Source organism: Chaetodon auriga, chromosome 3 (genome assembly GCF_051107435.1).
Source record: "Chaetodon auriga isolate fChaAug3 chromosome 3, fChaAug3.hap1, whole genome shotgun sequence".
NCBI lineage: Eukaryota > Metazoa > Chordata > Actinopteri > Chaetodontiformes > Chaetodontidae > Chaetodon > Chaetodon auriga.
In genome coordinates this window covers 25,639,994-25,663,140 of record NC_135076.1, presented here as the reverse complement: position 1 = coordinate 25,663,140, position 23,147 = coordinate 25,639,994, and the positions used below count along the sequence as shown (strand labels likewise).

General features: G+C 44.8%; 2 protein-coding genes across 7 annotated transcripts in view; both read left to right on the top strand.

Moving 5' to 3' along the window:
- Positions 1-305: 305 nt before the first annotated feature.
- nek1 (NIMA-related kinase 1) lies at positions 306-16,954 on the top strand. Of its 5 annotated transcripts, none has more exons than XM_076726463.1 (36): positions 312-362; positions 777-925; positions 1,023-1,119; positions 1,249-1,346; positions 1,555-1,638; positions 1,742-1,809; positions 1,906-1,992; positions 2,450-2,504; positions 3,272-3,472; positions 3,565-3,637; positions 5,796-5,947; positions 6,160-6,225; positions 6,528-6,587; positions 6,672-6,719; positions 6,823-6,903; positions 7,052-7,224; positions 7,373-7,492; positions 7,592-7,694; positions 8,551-8,637; positions 9,223-9,306; positions 9,413-9,490; positions 10,320-10,415; positions 10,669-10,878; positions 10,981-11,040; positions 11,143-11,383; positions 11,523-11,630; positions 11,731-11,907; positions 12,235-12,423; positions 12,520-12,625; positions 12,754-12,830; positions 12,919-13,136; positions 13,798-13,952; positions 14,205-14,608; positions 14,873-15,006; positions 15,099-15,231; positions 16,095-16,954. In XM_076726463.1, exons 2-36 carry the CDS (start codon positions 809-811, stop codon positions 16,106-16,108), a joined length of 4,254 nt encoding a protein of 1,417 aa, XP_076582578.1. In that variant the 5' UTR covers positions 312-362; positions 777-808; the 3' UTR covers positions 16,109-16,954. The 5 variants fall into 5 exon arrangements, with proteins under 5 accessions (XP_076582580.1, XP_076582578.1, XP_076582579.1 ...); XM_076726464.1 differs by having other exon boundaries at positions 7,370-7,492; positions 11,526-11,630; XM_076726462.1 differs by having other exon boundaries at positions 7,370-7,492.
- Positions 16,955-22,162: 5,208 nt separating this feature from the next.
- The window catches only part of sh3rf1 (SH3 domain containing ring finger 1), a 29,748-nt gene continuing 28,763 nt past the window's right edge, over positions 22,163-23,147 (top strand). Inside the window, exon 1 of one of the 2 annotated variants that reach the window (XM_076726719.1) lies at positions 22,163-22,458. The gene's annotated coding sequence lies outside the window, so the exon portion shown is untranslated. The remainder of the gene's footprint in view (positions 22,459-23,147) is intronic. The other variant, XM_076726720.1, reaches the window with a different exon arrangement.

Genomic DNA, 23,147 nt, shown 5'->3' with positions numbered 1-23,147 from the left:
GTAAAACTCTGTGTTTGGGTAAATGATTATCACAACGTTGGCAGAAGAAAGTGTAAAATGCCTAAATTACGAATAAAATATACTCGGTCGGTTGTCCAAAACACGATTCAACGGCTGCCGTGGTCCCTTCAAGTCTGCTGTTGGCTTGTGGTTGCTATGGAAAATATCCACAGGAACCGTCCCATCGGGGGTGGAGACTAGAGTCGTCGTTACCAGTGAAAGATGATTGACAGCTGTATAAACCAATTCACGATCGAGAAATATGAAGCGGCCAATTAAAATGCAGCTGTAGTTAGATAGAGAGCGCTTGGGCGGTAGCATGCATCAGAGACTCTGTGAGAAAGCAGCGAGAAAGACTAATGGTAAGACAAGTATTAGCCACATAATAGCATGTCCATGCCGCTACCTAGTGAGTTGCGTTAATTATATTGCTCAGTGTTGCGGGCACTCACAGGGATATATTATACGTTGGATGCTCCTTTTCTTCATCTCCGTCTGGCTAACTTACGTTAGCTATCTTGCTACCAGCTGTATCGTGTGTTGTCTCAGCATCACAGCCCGTCTGAGGCGAGAGATCCTTTTCTGTCTGACAGCACTCCTCGATGGAGCTAACATTCCATTATATTTACAGAACGACACACAATCATTATTACTGAATGGTGCATCAGATTATTGCTTTTTAAAAAATAACTAATGTCAGTAAACCGTTAGCTTGATGCCCAAAGCCTTATCAGCTCGAGCATAGCTTTGCAATATGCGCCTTGATCTCTTCGCAGACCCAGCATGAGGAGCCAGTCATCCCACTAACATGGACAAGTACGAAAAGGTGAAGAAGATCGGGGAAGGCTCATTTGGAAAGGCCGTCCTGGTCAAATCCAAAGAGGATGGACGCCAATATGTCATCAAGGAGATTGGCATATCTGGAGTAAGCTCCCATGCTTGATATTACACAAGCTTCACATTTCACTGTCAGCGTGAGCTCCATTTTATTCCCGTGCTCTGTTGCATCCTTATTTTGACAGATGTCAAGTAAAGAGAGGCAGGAGTCTCGGAAAGAAGTTGCCGTTCTTGCCAACATGAGTCATCCCAACATTGTCCAGTATAAGGAGTCTTTTGAAGGTATTCACACGATCCAGAGATATGAGCCATTAGTTGAAAGATCTGCCATTCATCAGTTATACCCTGAAGGACACAATTAAAAAATGGATGTTTAGGACTTTTCTGAATGCCATATGAAATTCCTTTTAGAGGGGGGCTGCCTGTATATTGTGATGGACTACTGTGAGGGAGGAGACCTCTTCAAGAAGATCAACTCTCAGAAAGGAGTTCTGTTCTCAGAAGAGCAAGTAAGACACCGACTCTCTGAGACAGTCATTCATGTTTAGGACTTACCTGTCGAGAGAGTGAAACAGTGTTCGACACGTGGACTGACTTTAGTCCATATCTTTGTCCTCTTCTTTGAAGTGTATCTTCCCCAGGTTGTATAATTACAGATGATGTCGACAGGAAGTTGATACCGTATAATGTGGCTTCACCATCTTCTCCCTTTTCTAGATCATGGATTGGTTTGTTCAGATTTGCCTGGCACTAAAGCACGTACATGATCGAAAAATCCTCCACAGGGACATCAAATCACAGGTAGTGTTTCATGCACCACAGGCTCTTCCCTCACTGATGATACGTTTTTCGGTGTTTGTCATGTGTTGCCTTATTTACACATCTTTCCATAAAATCCACACAGAACATATTTTTGACAAAGGATGGGACTGTACAGCTCGGAGACTTTGGAATTGCAAGGGTGCTGAACAGGTATGGAAAATGTCACGTGAATAGATCTGCAGAGCCTCTGTAAAAACTGGGTTTGGGAATAATGAAGAATAATACAGTTTGCTTTCTGATCTGCAGCACTGTAGAACTGGCAAGAACATGTATAGGAACACCTTATTACCTTTCACCAGAGATCTGCGAAAACAAACCGTACAACAACAAAAGGTACGATCTTGATGTTCTGCAGTACCACGATTGAAGTGTTTGTCTCATGTGTTGTGTAAATTAACATTTAATGGTAATCCAGGGGACAAGATCTGTCCCACCAAATTGTGAGTCATGCAGGATTAGGTGGCGGCTTCTGGGTGATGTAAAGGTGTCATGTCTCCTCTTTATTGAGTGGACCTACAGCTACAACAGGAAGCTAGTATTGATTTCCTCTTTGACTGTTTTAGGTATGTGTGTAATCTAATCTACTTTAGTTACAACCAATGAAGTCAGTTTAGCACTACCTCAATGTTCAGTGTGGAGTTTTCTCCAGTTAATGATAAAGAAAGGAAAAACATTGCAGATGACTGTTGATGCCGTATTGAACGAATGCAAAGCTCTCCCAGAACATATCCCTGCCTGTCCGTTTGTATCCTCTCTCCTCTCACTTTCCCTACTTTCCCTCCCTCTGCAGTGATATTTGGGCCCTAGGGTGTGTCCTATATGAAATGTGCACTCTTAAGCATGCAGTAAGTATTCTGTGGGTGAGCTGTTTACTGTTTAATGTAGATTTGATGTGCAGCCCTGGGACGCTGTGTGAAACATGAATGAAATACAGAGTGATATTTGCAAATTATTATAGGGGTAATAACATGTAGTCAGTTGAGAGTACAGAGACAATATATTTAATGTTTGACCTCATCAGCTTCATTGATTTTTCTCAATATATGCTTATTCTGAATTGATGCCAGCAACAAATTTGCTGCCAGGTCGACTAGAGACCACTTTGTGCAAGCTAATGAGCATCTGTATGAAGGTATCATGACTGGGTATGAAAGGGGCATCCTGGAAAGGCTCACTCATTCACAAGCGAGGATGGAGCGAGGTTCACCACTTTGTGAACACGTGATTGGCTAAAGGAGGTTAATACATGGACTCAGGAGCATTTTGTAAAAGTGTTGTTGTTAAACAGAGTTCATTTGTAAATGATTTCATTCTGTTTTTATTTGCGTTTTATGCAGCGTCCAAGCTTTTTCAGACTCAGGTTTTACGTCTTACACAGCACTGCAATGAATGCTCTCTCACATACTGATTTTGGTCTCTTCCCTGTGTGTACTGTATGTTTAAAGGTCGACAAACTAAGTTTCAGAGAATGACTCATTTTTCCTGAGTCTCATAATCAAATCTGTAACTCCTCATAGTCTCAGCCACTCCCTAAATACCCCCTGCTTTACTCCATCATTGCTTATGTTCGAGTGTGATTGGACTTGCAGTAACTGCATGTATTTCTCCTCAGTTTGAGGCTGGCAACATGAAGAACCTAGTCCTGAAGATCATCCGTGGCTCGTACCCTCCCGTGTCTGTTCACTACTCCCAAGAACTGCGCTCTCTCTTGGCACAGCTGTTTAAACGCAACCCTCGAGAGAGGCCCTCAGTCAGCAGCATACTGGACAAGGCTTTCCTGGCCTGTAGGATAGAAAGGTTCCTCACACCACAGGTAGAGCACTCAGTCAGGTGTCATTGATGCAGGCTGGATTTACATAAACCAGAAATGTGTTCAGTTAAAAAACATTTATTGTCTGATTTCAGATTATTGCTCAGGAATTCCACCATGCTTTTCTTCACAAGCAGCCTAAAGTGGGTGCAGTGCAGGGGCCACCAGGTAAGCAAAGACCACCAGCTGGGTGCTGATATCCCCTGCTCTGAGGCAGTAATGGAAATTCACACCTCCATGGCTTAGCAAATCCAGATTTATAAAATCTTTCTCCTGTTATGCTCAAATTCATCCATTAGATTAAATACACTGAAAAACAGGCATAGAGTCAGTGCACATTAGTGAAACTTGACTATTTGATACATATGCTGTATTAAAGTGCCAGTTAAAAAGCAGTAAGAGCATCTTTGGTACCATGCTGTGTAGAGTCGAGTGTGTGGGTGGGGTGTAGTTAGGGATTTGTTGAAATTGTTCAGATTTGATTAGATGACTTAAAAGATTAGATCCTCGGGATGTTGGAAGAGGAAGAGATTCAGAGGTTTAGAGCCTGTTGGCCTCAGTGTTAGACCTAAATCACACTCTTTTGGAAATGTACACAAACTAATATCCAAACACACTCATCCTACCATGATGTCAATCTGCTAGCTGCACGAGCTAACAGTGAAGCGCTGCTTTATATGATGGGTATTCTTGCCCCAAATCACATTTGTTCAAGTTTCACATGATTATTTTTCCCATATATTTGGAGAGAAAAGTGAACAAGTAAGACAAGGACACAGGAATAGAACTTTGAAAAAACAATTTTCCAGCCTAAATTTCATGGGAGATATAAACTGCCTCATTTGCTTCAATTGGTTTTCCTAATTTAATGCTCTGTTGGTGCAATGCAGGCCAGAGGTTTGAAACATCAGTGGCATTTCAACTATAGTGTGAAAGGCAGTACTGACTTGCACTTTCATGATATGATTTCTCTCGACTTATGCAGTATTATGCTCCTCTGCTCATTATGTAAAAGAACTTGTGCTTCAGGAGGCTGATTTTCACCCTCATCAAACGTACCATCCCTGCCACTTTGGCCCAGCACCAATTTCCAAGCATATCAACAGAGGATGCGGTCCGCCTCACGCTCCATTCCACCTTTGAGCACCTGGAAAGCCCAGACGTGCATCAGGATGCTCTTGTTGGATTTCAGTTCAGACTTCAACACTGTCATTCCCAACAGACTCGTGTCCAGACTCCACAGCCTGCGCCTGTACTGGACTCTGGATTTCTACCCCTAGACTGTCAGGTTAGGAAAGCATACATCCTCCGCCTGCACCCAGAACACTGGTGTTCCACAGGGATGGGTGCTGAGCCCTCTCCTGTATGCCCTCTTCAAGAAACACCGTCATCAATTTGGCAGATGAGACAACAGTTATGGGCCTGAGCACTAACAACGATGAGTCAGCATACAGGGACGAGGTGTGAAACCTGACAGCCCGCTGTTCTGCCAACAAGCTCATTCCTAATAACAAGAACACTGAAGACATTGTGGTGGCCTTTAGGAAGACGAGAAGAACAGATATCAGACGGCGAGGGCTGGAGAGCATTTTAAGTTCCTGGGGCATCATCGAGGACTTCTCCTGGACCGTACACTCCTCCACTGTCATTGGTGAGGCACGACGGCACCTCTGCCCCTCCGGTACCTTCTTGTGACCGTTTATCGGTGCACAGTGGAGAGAATCCTGACACACTGCGTCACAGAGTGGTAAGCCAAATCCACCAGGAGGGAGCAGATAGCTCCACGGAGCTCACTGGAACCAAGCAGTTTAGAACATCTGCAAGGCTGGAAGTCAGGCAGCGCCTCGAACATCATCATGATCCAACCCACCGGCCCCCCACCTCTTCAAAGCACTCATGCATGTACCACAAGACCGGAAAAACTGCTTCTTCCCAGAGCTTTCAAATTGTTGGACATGGCCTGAACTCTCTGTTGTGCAATTCTGCTCATTATTTATTGTTTATCTGCACACCAGATGTCACTCTGTGTGCTGCTTTATTTTGCTTTTATTAATAATATTTTTATTATCATTCTCTCTACAGTGTTTTAAATAGTTAAATAATAATAATTTTGTTGTGTCGTTGTCTTGCTCAGCAGTACAGTGACAATAAAGTTTCTTGAATCTTGAGTCTGTACTGTGGAGACACTGTGAGTAGACCTGATAGAAACTATACGGTTTTTGACATGATGTTTGTTTGTTTGTTTGTTTGTTTGCAGAATGCACATCTACACGCTGTCTATGCTGTTGAGTACTGACTTGGATAAATGTTTGATATTTTTTACCAGCCAAACGTTCTGCCCCTGGCTCCATACCGCTCGTCCCAGCCCAGAAGATTACCAAACCAGCCAGCAAATACGGAGTGCCTTTAACTGTGAGGAAGGTGTCAGACGCAGCCAAAAAGCCTGCAGAGAGGAAACCGGCTGTGAAGCACAAACCGGTCAGTAGATCGTTGACGCTGATGACACGTTGCTATAATTTTTTTTTTTAAGCGTCACTCATGGCTTTTTTTTTTTTTGCTCTGTGTGTATAAAAGAAAGCTCTGTTTGATGTTGAGCTTCATGTCGGAGGCGTCTCCCATCTGTGTGAGTGTGTGTTTTTGAATCAGTGTGTGTTGGCTACCTCTGAACCGCAGTGTCATATGTTGCTCAGGCCCCTCTCCCAGCAGCCCCCCAGAGGAGAGTGAGTCAAGTGGAGGAAGAGAGGAAAAAACATGAGGTACAGCTGAGAGCCCCCCCCCCCGTTAGATCTCCCTCCCTTTCTCTCCACATTTGCTCACACCTGAAGGTCCTCTTCCTACCAGCATTTTTACGTTTCCTCCCTCTCATTACGCTTGACCCCTATCTTCACCCGTTTTCTGCCCATTCGGAGTGTTGTGCCTGATTTTAGCTTCCTCTTTAACCGACCTTTCCTCCTCACCTGCCTGCTCCGTGACAGAGCAGTCCTGCTGCCTCTTGCCTCAAAGCGGGTGTTTGTAAGGCGTCTCTTTTTGACTGACATGCTTTTGCCTCGTGCTGCAGGACGGCATGAGAAAGAAAAGGATGGAGCTGATTGAGAAGGAAAGGAAGCAGAGAGAGCAGGTGGGTGAGTCGTTACGCCCCGCTGTTCAAGTTTCTGATGGTTTCCAGCAGTTTCAGTAGTTTCCTGATCTGTGTTGCCTGCAGATGTTCCTGCTGAAAGCCGACCAAATGAAGCGATATGAAAAGGAGAAGGTGGGTGTTGAAGTTGTTCCTCGCGGTCATCACTGTAGTGAGTGGGAAACACATTGGAAGGGGTCAGTGTACGTCTCCATCTAAATCCTGTGATCTATAACAGATCAATCGGATAAACCAAGCCAGAGAGCAAGGCTGGAAGCACGTCCTGAGTTCTAGTGGAGGCAGCAGCCCAGAGAGGAAGGTACTGGATCCCTGTGTCCTTTTTTATGATACAAAGGATTACTCTTAATCTTCTTTAATCTTTCACACTTTAAAGCATTTCTCCATTTTTTGATCGCACTGTCATGCAGCTCTTCCCTCTGGCTCACGACCACCTTTTTTCCTCTCAGTGTTATGTAGGTGGTGGAAAGAGGGCTGTCCCGGGTCAGGGTCTTCCTCCGGCCCCTGTCCCGAGCAAAAGCTCGTATGAACACTACCACGCTGCTCTGGACCAAATGGCTAAACCGCAGCCTAAAGTCATCAGCAGAGAGGGATCCTCAGCAGGACCCAGCAGCCCCATTCGGTAAGCAAGTATTCAACTGTTTTACTGAAGACATGCTGTAGCCGAGGCCGTCTGCACTCATTTTGAGTCTGTTATTTTACGTTAATCTTACTTTTAGTATTTCTGTGTTAAGTAGTTGTTTTAATGGTGTTGCTCTGTGTGTAAGAAGTGTTCCGGCCTCTGCTGGCCCGGTGCGGCCCAACGGCCCCGCACGACTCCTCAACCCTGATGCAATCAAGAGGGAACTGCAGAGGCTGCAGCACGTTTCCAAACAAGCCCACTTTAGTAGGTCAGTGAAACTACACATCGGGGTGAAACTCTACATTCTTGCTGTTTTCACGGTGTGAAAAGTAGTTTTAAAGTATGAATTACCCGAATCTGTTTTCAGGCAGTGTGGTCAGATGGCTCCTGGGCGGGCCTATCAGGTCGAGGAGTTTTTACAGCGGAAGAGAGAAGCCATGCTCAACAAAGTGCGTGCTGAGGGACAGCTGGTACGTAGTGTGACTTATTCTGTCTTTTTAAGCTTCATCTATTTAGTATTTAGTCCTGTTACTGAAACACTGAACCTTTTCCAACATCCCTTGGCCAATTTTTTTTTTTAGCCCAAAGATGGAAAGTTACACAGATGTACTTCTTATGAATCTTAACAACCAATTAAGCATTTTTTTATCCAAACACTGAATCAGATGGCTCCATGTCGTCCATGTTTCATGAAAGGGTTGCTAATCAAGCATCAGCTGGGTTTCAGCTCATTGTTTTGATTTGCTGGTTTATAAGACTGAGACCCAACAGTTCTCTCTGCTGCCCTCATGTGAACCATGAACAGCCGCCACCAGCTGAGCACGGATAGCGTGGAGCTAAAGTAATGGAGTGCCTAGTGAAGACAGTTGAACATGGGAGTGCAATTTTAAAACAAAGTAGTTTAACACTATATTAATTCATTGTCGGCCACTAGGGGGCAGCAGAACCTCAGAAGAAGCTGACAGACCAGCAGCCCTGACTGGGTCTTATGTTGCTATAGACAATGTGTGTGCAAACAGCTGCAGGAGAGGCAACTGATGAGGATGGTGTCGCTGAATCAAAGAGTAAACCTGTATGCTGTGAAAACAAAACAATGAGCTAACATGGGCTAAAATGCTACATCGATCTACAAGTTGGGTGACAATTCTCTGTCGGTTCATTGTTCTGAATCACCACTTTCAGTTTACATGTAGTCATTCAATTCACTGTTAATACATCAGTTGATCAATGCAGCTTTACCTCCTGGGTCCAGCTCGTGACTGTTGTGGCAGTTAGATGTTAGGGGCTGTGTCCTTCTAAAATGTGGTTAAATTGAACGGTAAACAGGGTACTCGGCAAAACCTGGCTGCAATCTATGGAAGCCGGGCCGGTTCTCTTCGGTGCAGGAGGCCCAGAGCCAACAAAGAGGAGGAGGTAGGAGCCCAGGCCTGAATGCCCAGCCTCACGCCCTCAACTCACTCATGGCACGTCTGACTTGGCTCGTCTTCTTCATACGTCTGCACAAAACTCCCTTTGACGCTCCCATAATTCAACCCAGCAGCTCAAACCCATGCCCACTCCTTGCACAATGTGTGGTGTTCCACTGTCCAGTGTGAGCTGTTCTGCCCTTTATTTTGCCTCCAAATAATGTCTGTTTTTCACAACAGTAAATACTGTTATTTTTGTTTCATTGTGCATAATGTCCCATTTAAAGTAACCGCACCTCCTCAGTTTTCAGTTGTGTACTGCAGCTTTTTTTTGCTTTGAATGGAATACGTGAATATATACGTCTGTACTGCAAAATGTGTTGTTTTCATCCTGGCTGAATGGCTGATGTGTTAATGCACAGATGTTCACATCATGCTGTGTTGTGAGTAAAACCATGTCTTTTATAGGTGCTGCCTATGTATGCTTTTCTTTTTGTTTAGTATTTTTAAGGCATCAATTCTGTATTCTATTTCTGTGTGCGTGCAGGTGTGTCAAGCATACAGTACATAACATTCCTGTGTTTGTTCTCAGGAGTACTTGTCAAGACTCAGGCAGATCCGCTTGCAGAACTTCAATGAGCGTCAGAAGATCAAAGCCCGGCTCAGAGGAGAGAAGGTACACCCCCCCCCCCCCCCCCCTCAGATTCTGAGAGGACCTTTAATGCATCTCTTCACTTCTCTCTGACGTTTCGTCTCCTCGCTCTTGTTGGTGTGTGTTTCAGTATGACAGTGATGGTTCTGACAGCCAGGAGTCCAGCGAGGAGGCAGAGCTCAGGAGAAAGAAGATAGAGGCTTTAAAAGTGAGTCTGCCTTAAAAATGAATAAATATTTTAGAATATGCAACATTTAGATGATAAAAACGATAAAATTGAACACCCGGACTGTGGAATGACCAGCGCTTCCACGCCACACTACCTCAGCCTGTGACGTGCGCATGAACCCTGTAGGTGAGCAGTACAGTCTTAAAATTGGCAAACAGTAGAGAGAAAATCAAACATGACTGTTACTGTCACTCCTCTATCAGCCAAAATACTGAAAACAGGGCACAGATATAATGCATCACATAGGCGGGGCTGAGCAGGGTTTTTTACCTGTTGCACAGACTCCACCTTGGTAGCGTGTGGTCATATTTTCTGAGGAGATCTAAAGTGACCCTACACTCACCTGACCATCGTGGCAAAGGACCTCTGATACCCAGCAAATTTGCATTCCTCCTTTTGGCTCCATTGCCAGTGTTTTTCCACATAGATGATCGGCTCCACTCTGTGCATACTGAGTTTTGCTAATGCAGTTGTTCCTGCAGGATTCGGAAGCAAAGGCGATATTAACTGGTACTGAATTAATTACAGGGTCATGCTTACAAATTGATTTGATTTATTGGTTTTAATGTGCAATATGAAAACACCCACAAAGTGCACTCTGCTGGGTCACGTTGCCTCTGGTACAAAGAGATTTTTATTTTAAAACCTCGCTGCTGCTGCTGCGTTCTGCTCTGTGTGAGACAAGAATAGAAACAGTGAGTTATCTTAGTGAGGTGACATAATAGCATCTCATTAACGGAGCCTGTCCAAAAATTGTTTGGCCATAGCCTCATTCTTCTTCATTTGTCTGTGTACACGTACCTGCCAGGCCCAGGCGAATGCCCGTGCTGCTGTGCTGAAAGAGCAGCTAGAGAAGAAGAGGAAGGAAGCCTATGAGAGAGAAAAGAGAGCTTGGGAGGACCACGTGAGTTCTATTATCCTTTGCTCCACCCTAATATTCCTCAGCCAGTGCCTTTATATGGCCTTAGTGGTGCATTTGTTTATTTACAGTTGCCCTGGTAGCTCACCTGGTAGAACGTGCTACCAGGTGAGCTACCAGGGTCACTGAGGTCGAGGTTGAGGTTGAGTCATTTACTGCGTGTCATCCCTCCATGTTTCTGCTCAAACTTAAACTACCAAAGTTAAAGTCTAATCTTGCGTGTGGTGTGTTGGGAAAGCTTGCAGCTCGGGGGGTGAAGGTTGGCATGGCAGCAGGAAACGCAGCGGCGGCAGCAGCAGTAGCAGTATCATCTACCTCTGACAGTCCTCTTCCACAGCCCAGTCCCTCTCAGCCAGACACAGCTGCCAAAGCTCCAGCCCTGCCTGCATCCAAACCCCAGTCCACCCCGGCTATATCCATGACTGCTGCCCTGAAGAATGTTGGAACGGTCAGTACACGTTCACAAAATCTGTCACACCTGATGTCATAGTGTTGTTTAAGTGTGTATTCCTAAGATACCTGCTTCAGTTTTGCATTTTATGTTTGGTAGACTACTCCACTAAAAGAAAGTGTGCCGGAGCCCGAGACTGCTGCAGAGACGGTCATTCAGGTGAGTGTGTGAGATGTCAGGAATCATTCATTCGAGTGACCATGCCACAAAGTGGAGGGAATTCTGAATCTTCCCTGGATAATGCTTGTTTTTACGTTACAGAGTGAGAAGAAGCAGATTCTGCGCAGGCTTAACCAGAACCTAAAAGCCCAGAGCCCGGTGGAGGAGGTGGAGGAGTCGCGTTCACCGCCTGCAGAAACAAGTCCTGCACCTCAGCAGAACCAGTCGGACACAGAGAAGCGTCCCCCTTCGAACGGAGACCAAAAGAAATGGGATGCAGCAGAACTGCCTGAACCTCTTGTGGCTCAGCAAACCTTAGAGGAAACTTGTGCCACAGTAAGCGGTGAGTGGACAATAAATCAACCTGATTTTGTTTTGCAAGTCATTTATCCACGTTAGGGCTTCTGGTTAAAGGTTTTGGAAGACATTTTGCACATCTATTCACCACAGCATTCTCTCTCTAACCTCCTCTGTGTGTCCAGAAGACAGGCCATGTTCTGGTGGAGAGCGGAAGAAGTGGGAGGCAGGAGTTCCACTTGTTCTCTCCGTGGCCCAACAAACACTAGAGCAGACATGCATCACGACCATCGGTGAGTTCCTGTCTCCCTGAGTGGGAGCACATGTCCTAAAAATGACAACAATCTGTAAGTGTCCCTTCTCTTCATTCTCTCTCTGTGTGTGATGTCTCAGAGCAAACAGCAGGTGAAGTGATATGGATGGGTGGGCTGCATGAAGGAGCCCCTCGGAAGGTGTGGGGAGTGAGTCCAGACCATCAGGTGCTGAGAGTGCTTCAGGAGGCAGAGCTGCAGCCTCTCACCCAGCAGCTGGAGAACGCCACCATCTGCGAGGAAGACTTGTCAGGCTCTGGTTAGTCTTCATTCAGTCTCCTTTTTTCCCCACGTCATAATTCTTGACCTTTGGGATTCTGCCTGTGACACTCGTTCAGGGAAATCATTCATCTCCTTCCTCATATTTTCTATCGCCGCCATAATTCCATCAAATTTTGATGAACGCTCTGTTTTCACGGAGCTTATAGCGCCAGTATTGCATCCGCCTTCACAACTCTGAATTTCCCTTCTCGTTGCTAAATGGTTGCATTTTTACTGTTATTGTGCTGTTTCAGTGAATGCATGGATGATTAATATGGTGCTAGCAGTGTATTCACTTACTGTGATGACGCCATATTCTCTCTAGATAAGCCTAACCAGACAAGAGCAGCTGAGATACCTAAAGAAGCGATGCCCTCTAAACCAGCGCCGTCTGCTGTGGTTCAGAGCCCAGAGGTTCAGCAGGGGAGCGCACACACCACAGAGGCCTCACGTCAGGAGATGTCTGCAGCCGCTGCAGCAGAACGAGTGCCAACAAACCTCACTGAGACTCCGGGTCAGCATGACACTCCACCTGATATTGATTAGATCTTTCAGCTCCTCAAGTGTGTTTTCAGTAGAATGCAATCCTGTCTGATGTGAATTCTTCCAGATCCAGCAGATGTGGAGTCAGTGGTTTTTGAGGAGACACCTAAGCAGGCGTCACGTCCCCCAGCTGGTGTGCAGCAGGCATGGGAGCAGGAAGCCCAGCAGCCAATGTGACTGTTCACCTTAGAAGCATAAAATGTTGATTTTTCAGTTTTTACAATTAGCATTTTATATATGGTGCCTTTTGTGTGTTAAGACTTCATATACTTTTTGGAGCTAAAGTGCGTTTTTCTTGCAGGCCACCAGAGGGTACCACAAGACCAGGAGGCACTAAGGAGGCCGAGAAGAGCGCAGAGAAACCAGCTGAATCATGCGGTGAGGTTAATGCTCACCGAGTCCAAACCGCTTTGTTTTTCTGTGTGATTATTATCTTAATTAAATCTCCCTGCCCTCCCTCTCCCAGGCTCAGCCCAGTGCGAGGAGCCCCTGTTTATGAAGTTGTGTTCCCCGGCCCACCGACGCACCGCTGCCCTTGCAATCCTCTCGGCTCAGTCCTCCATGGATGAATCATCGTCCTCTCTGGCCTCTCGCTCGCGCTCAGTCTCACCTCTGCGCTCCAAACAGCACGACGCGCTCCTCATCGGCCTCTCCACGGGCATGTTTGATGCAAACAACCCCAAGGTGATGAAAAGCACTTTTTTTTGTCGCTGGGAATGACAGCATGACGAGGAAAGGTCTAAGGCTAATTTGATCACATAACAGAATGGGATCTCTGAGATTACTTCACTGCTGTTGCAGGGGTCGAGGAAATTCACACTTGTTCTTGTGCCGGGTATGATGTCGAGGCTTGTGTGGTATTTTTAGGTAGAGTTTCAGCCTTCCTTATTAATGAAGGGGTCTGGAATAGAGCCAGGGCCATTAATCACATACTCTGAACGTGCAGTGGGTCTGATAGGACAGAAGGAGCATCCATCAACCTATATCTCTCATAACCTTCATCAGGGGCGCTGGGATCTGCAGAACATTTTTAACACAAAGTGCTACAGAGAATATTAATGTAGGTTTGTCACTGGGCTTTTTTTAGGATTTGGTTGTTCTGAACTTTTTCTCAAAGTTAGTGCCAATTGAATTATCCCAGTTTCCCAGAGGCAGAGCCCGTTCCATTGGTCTGTCCATGCAGATGTTAATTTGTATTTATTGGTCATCACATAATCTTCTAAACACAGTTCTGACTCTGTGTGTGTGTGTGTGTGTGTGTGTGTGTGTGTGTGTTGGTATAATTCACATTTTTTCTTGTAATTGATTAGTTTTTCAAAAGCCTCTGTTTACTTCGTGCTGTCAGATGCTGCGGACGTGCTCTCTACCAGACCTCAGCCGTCTCTTCAGCCCTCAGCAGGACTCGGCGGTGACTAATGCTAACGTTGCCCCAGACAACAACCTGGAAATCGAGGACCTGGATGAGGCAGCTAAAGATGACGACCAGTCAGAGCCTGAAGAGTAAGACAAACATAAATTAAATCTCAAAAGCAAACGCAGGCTTGGGCGACACTGTGTTATTTTGGCAAATGATAAACTGCTGCAGTCTAGACGTGGCTGGTAGTTTGAACAGTGACCGATATCCTGCCTCACCCTGATTCTGTCAATTTTCTGTGCAGGAGAGTTAGAAAAAAGACAGGTTTCATTTTGCTAAGAAACTATGAATGCAGCCAGTTGATGCTATACTGTGACTAATAATTCCCTTTTCCCAAGTGCCTATGAGGATGAAGACCTGCGGGACATCCGCGCCTCCATGGAGAGGCTGCTGCAAGAAGAGGGCGACTTAATGAGGAGCTCCCCAGAGGTCGGTGCTGGAGACTTCAACAGAATCCCCCCAGAGGCTGGAGACCAAGAGCTTTTCAACCGGATAGCAGCTGAGATCGATCAGGACAACAATCAGATGGCTGTCGATGACGACGAGGACGATGAGGAGGACGAGGATGATGACGAAGAGGAGGAGGAGGAGGAGGAAGAAGGCGAGGAGGGCGAGGAGGACGAGGACGAGGAATGCTCTAATGGGAGTCCTGGTGATGAAGAAGCAGGGGAGCTGCTTACCAACGGTGTGGGAGAGGAGAACCACAGTAATAACAGCCAGCTCAATGAGGAGTGGCATTCAGGTACGAGGAAGGGGAGTTTTCGTTCAGCCTCATTCATTTCACGCTCGTTTTGTGCTCACAGGACCTGTGGTTGTTAGTCCCATTCAGTGATGGCGTGGAGAACGCTGGCAAACTACTTGTAGCTTGTATGAAAATTAATCCTGACTTAATATTTTATGTCAGATGATTCATGCCTTTAATAAGCTGCCCTGTTATAAGTTTGTTATTTCTGCTAACTGAGCACATTCAGTGTTATGAGAGCTAATAAATCCTGCTGCACCGCAGATGGCAGCGGAGAGGACCAGGGCGTAGGGGCGGTGTATCACGACAGCATCTTCAGTCGTCTGGAAGAACTTCGCTTCAACCTGGAACAGCAGATGGGCTTTGAGAAGTTCATTGAGGCCTACAATAAGATTAAGGTGCGAAATGTCGCACGTCTCGCTAAATGTTGACTCGTGAAGACCTACTGAACAGATTGCTCAAACAGATGGTTTCTCTTTCTGCATTTAAGGCTATACATGAAGATGAAGATGAGAACATTGACCTGGGCTCCAGTTTGGTGTTGAGCATCTTGGGCACCGAGCACCAACATCTGTATCCCAACATCCTGCATCTCGTGATGGCAGATGGCGCATACCAAGAGGGTTAGTGACACGAGTTGGCTCTTGGTTGGTTGTAGATTGTTGGCAGCGGTGCTGAATCGTCCTCAGTGGTTTCCCGTAGTGCAGAGCTGTGTCAGAGTACAGTGAGTGTTTTTATCTAATCTCTAAAATCGTGTCCTCTTTCCTCACGTTGCAACAAAGTCTGGAAGAGACTAAGTGAGATGTGAAACACACCCCTAACGCTGTCTGCCTGCTTTTTCTTCCTCCTTAACGAGTCAGTTGTCAGACAGGGGCAGATACAGAGAGAGGTGGGGAGTCGGGGGGTGGGGGTGGGGCGGGAGTCGCTCTTTTGAGTCTGACAGGTTTCCCTCAGGATGGGAGCAGTCTTCAGATAAATCCTCTCCCTGAATATCTCTATTTAACAATTCTTTTGTTTTCTATTTTCACTGCCTTCAGCAGAAGAAATGGAGGATGCAAATGTCAAATATCTCCCTTGAGAAGCTCAGGATCTCAGGATCTGTGGGAGATCTATCTTATGGCTCCCATCCGTACAGCAGTAACACTGCCTATATTCTGAGGCATCTAACTGAACAAACCTATGTACCGTAGCAATGCAGAAAGCTGCAGTCACAAACAACTTCTCCATCACGTTTGAGAAGAGTCAGCTGCAGGTTTTAGGTCAGTTCTGATGTCTGTTGTTCTCATTACATGTCGGGTTGCATTTATGTTTTGGGAAATAAGCATCAAGAAGTAAGAAGGTCAACTGAAAAGACAGACATCCCATCTTAGTGTTTTGGAGCCTCTTCTGTCATTTCTTATTAGCAGACATGGTCTAACCAGTGACCTCTGCGTCTCTAATGAATTATCCGTCCCAACATGATTCTTTCTCTCTCCCTCTCCTCTAGATAATGATGAATAATGCTTCCTGCGAGCCGGCTGCTCAGCTGGCAGCGCTGACAATCTGCTAGCTATCGGACGTCTTCCCATCACGCACATCATTGGCGGAGGGATCTATGCATGAGGTGTTGCAGCCCCGCATCTAACAGTGTTTCAGGCACACTTGCATGATGAGTAACTTGTACACTCGAGGCTGTCTTTCATACTTTTGACTATCAGCACCTGACACTATTTTCTCACCAGTGTTCATTCAGAAGTGCATTATCGAATACGTGTTCCTATTAACCAAAGTTGACTTCAGAGTTCTGTCAGATGTTTATGAAAGAGTATTTCTGTAAATGAAACGTATATCATCACGTTGATCAATAGCATAAACCCTGTTGTGTCTCAGTTTGTGATTGGGTCAGTGAGAATCCACATTTTCCTTTTGGTGGGCAAAGATCTGGTCCTCTCAGGTGCTCTCTTTCTAATCGCCACACGTTCAACCATAGCTTCAAACCAGGTCACCCGCAAAACAAAAGTACCAAGATTTCCTACAGAGAACCAGTTGAACCTCCTTTTCTTACAACTCTTTTCACAACACGTGAAGTGAAATATTATCTAATACATTTTCCACATTTCTTACTGTTTCAGTTAACGCAAGCTAAATGAACGGTTTCTGTCAGACTGCTGTATGATGCCGAGATACTGTAGCAAGACTGTGGCATTAGAGCGGTGGGTGTGATGGAGTGGCCCAGGCCGGGTGGATGTTCAGTGCAGAAAGCTGATGGTGTAAGCAATGGTACAGATGTTAACAAGAATGCATATTTGATAATAGATTAAATATTGTAAATCTTTATATGAAATAAACACTTTTTTTAAGAACCTGAGGGCTTTTCTGTTTCGTTCTACCTCACGACCGTACAGACTGTTCAGGTCAGTTTGTTTGCACGATAATGAGGGTGTCTGAAAAGTATCCTGAAGATCCTACGTGCACTGTTTGTACTTAACATAAGCATTTAAATTTTCCATAGACAGCAGGGAATGCTTTCTAAAAAGATCTGCAGATGGATGTTGAAACCTCTTCTGAATTATGTCATTCGGTGAGATGTGATGGATGTGTAGCAGAGCAAACAAGACTGCAGGAGTTGATACAGGGAGAGATGGGACAGAGAGACTGTAAGGTGTGGCCGCGAACACGTCGATGCTCGCAAATGAGCTGTCTTACGTTATGAAAGATGTTTCATTAAAAGTCTAAGAGAAAATCGTTGTACTTTTCACGGGTTATCACGCTGAGGTGCCACTGGTGAGTACACAAGACTGTTTTCATCCGCAGCCCTTCAGCCGACCGCTCGGCCGTCTGTCAGCCAGCGAGATTTATTTGTAGTTGGAGTCTCTGTGGAATAATATAACAAGAGGCTCCCGAGTTCTAACACCACGTCTGATTTAGTGCGACGGGAGAAGAGGGCGTGTTTCCTCTGAGCTAGAGCATAACCAAGTAATTGATTGCAGCATCCTTCCAATAAGAATAAACAAACTAATTTGATCGTGGAGCTTTGCGGCCTTGCATGACTTCAGTGCTGTAGTCATGTTACGCTTTGTATGAAAGTCCAGAACTGCCATTGAAATTCACTTCACGCACACGTGGCCATCATGTACGACAAGAAGACAAATGTAATCATCTGATTGGTGTTTGTCTTTTCATGTTTGCCTCAGCACCTCGTTCATCTGTCGCTGTACGTTTAATAGGGAGCAGAAGCTGCCCTCGAGGTTAGGTCACACATGGGGATGGGAGTCTTATTTTAGGTGTTTAGCTCACGACAACTAGTTTATCTCTGCCCACTAGCTTTGATGACTGACGCTGGCAGATTTCAAACACACAACCCTTGTATGAACCTGCCTTTATTGACATGAAACCGTCAAGTGGAAGATGCTTTTTGTTAGTGCAAAAATGATGCCATAATTACATAACACAAGTACTTTCAAGCTGAGGTTACAGGTTGTCTATTGAATAAGCAAATGAAAATTCAATTTCACATTAGATTTAATTTTGAAGGTGGCAGGGTTATGTATCGAGAATACATTGTAAAGACGTAAAAAGCATTTATTTAATGCTTTGTATGATTGATGTAATCATGGTTCAAGCCCTGAAGGGACAGAGCCGTGTTGTGTTTGTGTGTGTTTCTTATTAATATTTTTTTTATTAATTTATGTAATTTAGCATTTACCTTTTCCGGCTGCAGCAGCTCAAATTGCCATGAGCTTGAAACATGAAACTCAGCCCAACAACTGGAAATGATGTGAGTGCTTCTCAAGAAATGTGAGCCCAATTGGCCCGATGTTGGCGTTGAATTGACAGGCCACACCCCTCACACCATGCGTAGATTGACGAACATGTGCAGCACAGTGTGCTCCACAAAGAAGCTTCTTGAACCATAAAAATCTGCCATTTGGATTTTTTTTTTAAATGAAAAATCAGCACCATATCAGCGCCAAAATGGGTGCAGCATCGCAGGACTGAGACATTAATTTCTCTCATGAATTAGCAAGATTAGTCAAAAAACATGGCCGCCGTCCACCAAGGGGCAGGGCCAATTTGTCCATCATCAGAAATCTTAGCACATTTCTTCAGGCCATGATTGGGAATGGGCCCGCCAAAGTGTTTTGAGCCCAACCAGTAGGGGGCGCTGCACATACCAAAAGTGTGTACCTCAAACCCCAGTTGACAGAATTTCACCAAATTAGGCGCACATCCTCTGGGGGCAAATATTAATCAGAATCTGAAGTGCCGTATTGATTGGTGCAAGTGGCCGTGACCAATCACATATTCGCTCAGAACTCAAGGTGCCTCCGAGCGATCCTGATTAAACTCACTGGAGACATCCTGCACCGCCTCCTGAACATCCCCTCTGAGGTTTGTTCAAACCCAACCAAGGGTGGACAAATGGCAGAACTTTGAGAGTGCAATCATTGAAATGCCGCATGCTTGGAGATGAAGAAACACGTGTGTGATTTAAACAGAATTTAACTAGATGAAGCGACCGTGCTCACCTTCGTGGAGCCTGAAACTCTGCTTGCACCTTTCATTTTGGCCGATTGAGCTGCTTCCCAGCCTGCAGCTGTATTTTGAATTTTGATTTTGCCATTTAAACACACACATTTGGCTTGTGGCGTTCCATACTACCCACTCTAACATTATTTAGGCTGTCGAGAGCCCGAGAGGAATAGCACTTAAAGCTGTTACATACCATCCGCATCGGAGCAATTCATTCAAAATTTATGCTCCGTGATGGCGTTATGTCTGTTGTTCCATTTCAGATTCATCAATTCTGTTTTAAGTCCCGCTATGTGACTTGTATTATGCATGGGTGATAGTTTTACATCAGAGGTGATTTGCATTTTACTTGTTCAGAGGTATATACGGCACAGGAAGGCAGGCAGCTGTCTGTTCACGCCTGTGATGAGAGTATGAGGCGTTCAGACAAAATGCTGCTGGCTTTCTTTGAAGTATAACGAGAGAGGACATTTTACGCTCAGTTTGGAGTTGAGCAGTTGGTTTTGTTTATGTCTGTTTCATCAGAATGTCATTTTTCAGGATGACTGACCGAGAAATGTGTTTCTGACTTGCCAAAATATATCCAGGTAAACACAAATAGCAGTGTGCATAATATCAGTCTCGTGTGCACTAACTCATTTTCTCTGTTTGACATTACACCTGGGATGAAAGTAATTCAATTCTTGGTTTGAGTTCTCCACAAGGCCTGTGTTTGGCTTGATCCCAGCCCTCAAAGGGGAAGAAAATCACCTCACAGAGAAACATATGCACTCAGCCGTTATCAGACAGCGTTCATTGACATTCAGCTATGGTCCCTAATCTAATTTGAAAGCAGGTTGCCTCAGGCTGACTTAGTAAGTTTGAAAGCCTTATCAAAGCAATTCAAATGGAGATCAGTGGTCGCGAGTGTCCTGGTCTTAATGCATATTAAGCAACGGAGAAGACAGATTAAGACATTGTTGTTTTAAAAAGTGAATTAGGAAGCATTGTCAGACGCTGAACAGCACTGGAATGATAGCTCCTGAAAATGGTCCTCCGCTCTGGTATTTGCTGCATTTCAACACTTTGCACCCTGGACATCTATTTACAGTAATGGAGTGTACAAGAGAGGGCAATATTTCTGTCAAGGTTTATCCCTTCATGGAAATTGGGACATATGTCTTGTCATGTCCTCTCCTGCTTTCCTTGTCCCCATTTATAGGCAGTAACCCAGCTGTCACCTCCATCATATGAGGGTGTGTGGACAGAGAGCTTGTTTTTGCCCTCAGGTGCAGTCATTATGGGAGATTATTGCCTTTCAAAGTCTACAAATCATTCCTGCCGCCTCTCCGAATAACATTAACCGATGTCTGCTGAAGCCTTTTCGCCGAACAACGTGGAATGTGTGCCGAATGCGAGTGTGTGGTAATACACAGGGGTCAAGCATAAAAGGAGGGCAGGGGCCATTGTCTCAGCCGAGGTGGAGGGGCGGATTCGCTGCCTCTTCGCTGTGAGGAAATATGACCTGAGGGCTCCTGCCAGCTCCCCAAGGATCACGTGTGACAGAAGAGAGCCACCTCCATATAAATCTCCTTCTTTATTGCCCTTTTCTTCCTCTCCCTCATCTCTCCTGCTTGCTCAATATGCAGTGTCCTCCACATGAGATAAAAATAAATCACATGTTTATTGTCTGGCTGCTCTCTTTTCCCTCGCGCAGTTTTGCGCCTCTGCTGTGAAGGTTATTAGGAGTCAAAGGTCTCTTCCAAATGTACTTTTTGTAATAAAAGCAGCGCCTTTGGAAAAGTGCTCTCCCTCTCCCCCTGTGGGCTTCTTCTCTATTTTTATATTTGCCAGTGACAGGTCCATCCGTTTGCTTTTGCCTCGAGAAAAGATACAGGATAGCATCATCCAAGGCTGGATGCTTGTCTGTTGTAATGTGTTTTAGAGTAATCAAATTTCTGCAATGTAAAAATCACATTAAACCGACAGTTGTAATTTCATAAGATACAATTTACTGATAGCTGCCACCATAAGGACTGAAAATACTTTAACATCAGCATCCTGAATGTGGAATTTATGCATTAGTTTGTGCCTGGAACTATTACTAAAGAAAAGTGATAAGTATAGAAAATGTGCTTGCTTTCTCTATGATTTCTGGGAAATGTGACCACCAGATGTCCCTATTCACTCTCTGGTATTCATTTAGGTACGGTATGTTTCAGAAATGAGATTATGTCCTCCTTCCATTCATAGTAGACCACTTATAGCTATTTATTATGTCCACACGACAAAGCAGTACATCTGTGAACAATATCTGAGGATTACAGCTGAACAGAACATGCTGCTCAAATGCAACAGGGAGAAAAAAAATCGTATTTTGGAGACAATTTAAGTCGCTGTGTTATTTAATAGAGCATCAGGAGAGCTGGCTTCCAGCTAACCGCACAACATGTTCACTGGTGTCGCCAAGTAATGAAATGCAAACCAAGTTATTTTCCACTCCGCCTGGGAAAGATGCTGCTCTTTGACACATCATTATAGATCATTAGACGATTCAGTTCACGCCCGTTTGACAACGCTGGATGACGCCTTCTGCGGGCTTCGGAAATTCCCACTTTCCACTGTGGTAGACTTCAGTACAATTTGGCTTTTCAAGCACTTGTGTCAGGAGGAGGATAAATAGCAATAATGACACAAAGTAATTGTTTATTTAAGTTGTTAGCTTCGATCACGATGAAATGATGGCGAGAGACAGTGAATCACTGTCACTCGCCATCATTTCATCACTGTCAGTGATGACCAGTGCTGCTATGTCAGAACACAGAGGGCGTTCACGCCGGTTCAGTATTTGCTGTTTTATTAACCAGCCAAAATTTTAAATTTAATCAACTATATCAATTACTAAAACTGTACACAGAGTTGTGTATGTCAACGTCACAGTTCATGTAATTTGGTGCCTCGTTCGTGTGTACTTACTACTCACCCCCCCGTAATTACTCCCTTTCCCGACAGCACTTGAAGCCCACACACTCCCTCCCCCTCTCCGCTTGTTTCCAGCAACACAGTCCAGCAGAACAGAAGTAGCGTACTAGCATGGCGCTCGCTGTAGTTGGAGTTCCGTTGTGTCGCCTGTGTCCTTTTCGTGTTAGGTTTTACTTAAATATCTGACAGAGGTATGTTCATACTAAACATTGTACGCCTCGAAAGTAAACATATATTGGAAGAAGAGTAGTATTTGTCGAATACTCCAGATAAGTGGCTAGTATACTCTAGGTAGCTTGCTAACAAGTAAACGTTAGCAAGAAAGCAAAAATTGGGAGATACGGAGCAACAAGAGGAGGAGTCCTGTTTTGGAAGAGGTAAGCTGAATTTCATTAAGTGGACGAATTATTTTTAAGTGTTGTAGATCAATTGATTTCGTCGAAGAAGTTATAGGAAACATTTTCTTTCTAAGTACGGGTGCTGTAAAAACTTCTAATTGTTAACGGTAGTTGCTTAAAAGGTGGCAGCTTTAAAGTAGCCCCTCGCTAGCCAGCGACCCGTGCTAGCAAACTTTACATTACATTTGGTAGTTTTAATTTTTCATGTTGCCCAGAAAACACTGCTGCGCTGAGTGCTGCTGTCATAAAGTATCCGGTAAATATCGGTACACGTTTTTCATGCTGTTAAGTGTTACGTAATATTGACATTTTTTTTCTCCCCGAGTAATGTTTCACTATAGCTGTACGAGCTTGAAAGACTTGGATTTTATCATGGAAATGTCATCATGTATTAGATGGGTTACATCAGGCTGATTTGATTGGTAGTTGTTTTTTTTTTTTTAATTATTTTTTTAATTGATCACCAGACATAGCGAGCTGTTGCCGTTCCCGATAGATTTCTCTGCATGTTTTCTCTCTGGAGAGACAAATCACAGTCTGTCACTGCTGCGCCGCGGCTGGAGGCGTCTCTCCTTTTGTCGCTGTCATGGCGCGTTGAGCGTACATATGTTCCAGGGTCCAAGGATCCGCAAGATTACAGTTTCTAGGTGTAATTATCCGCTGTGAAG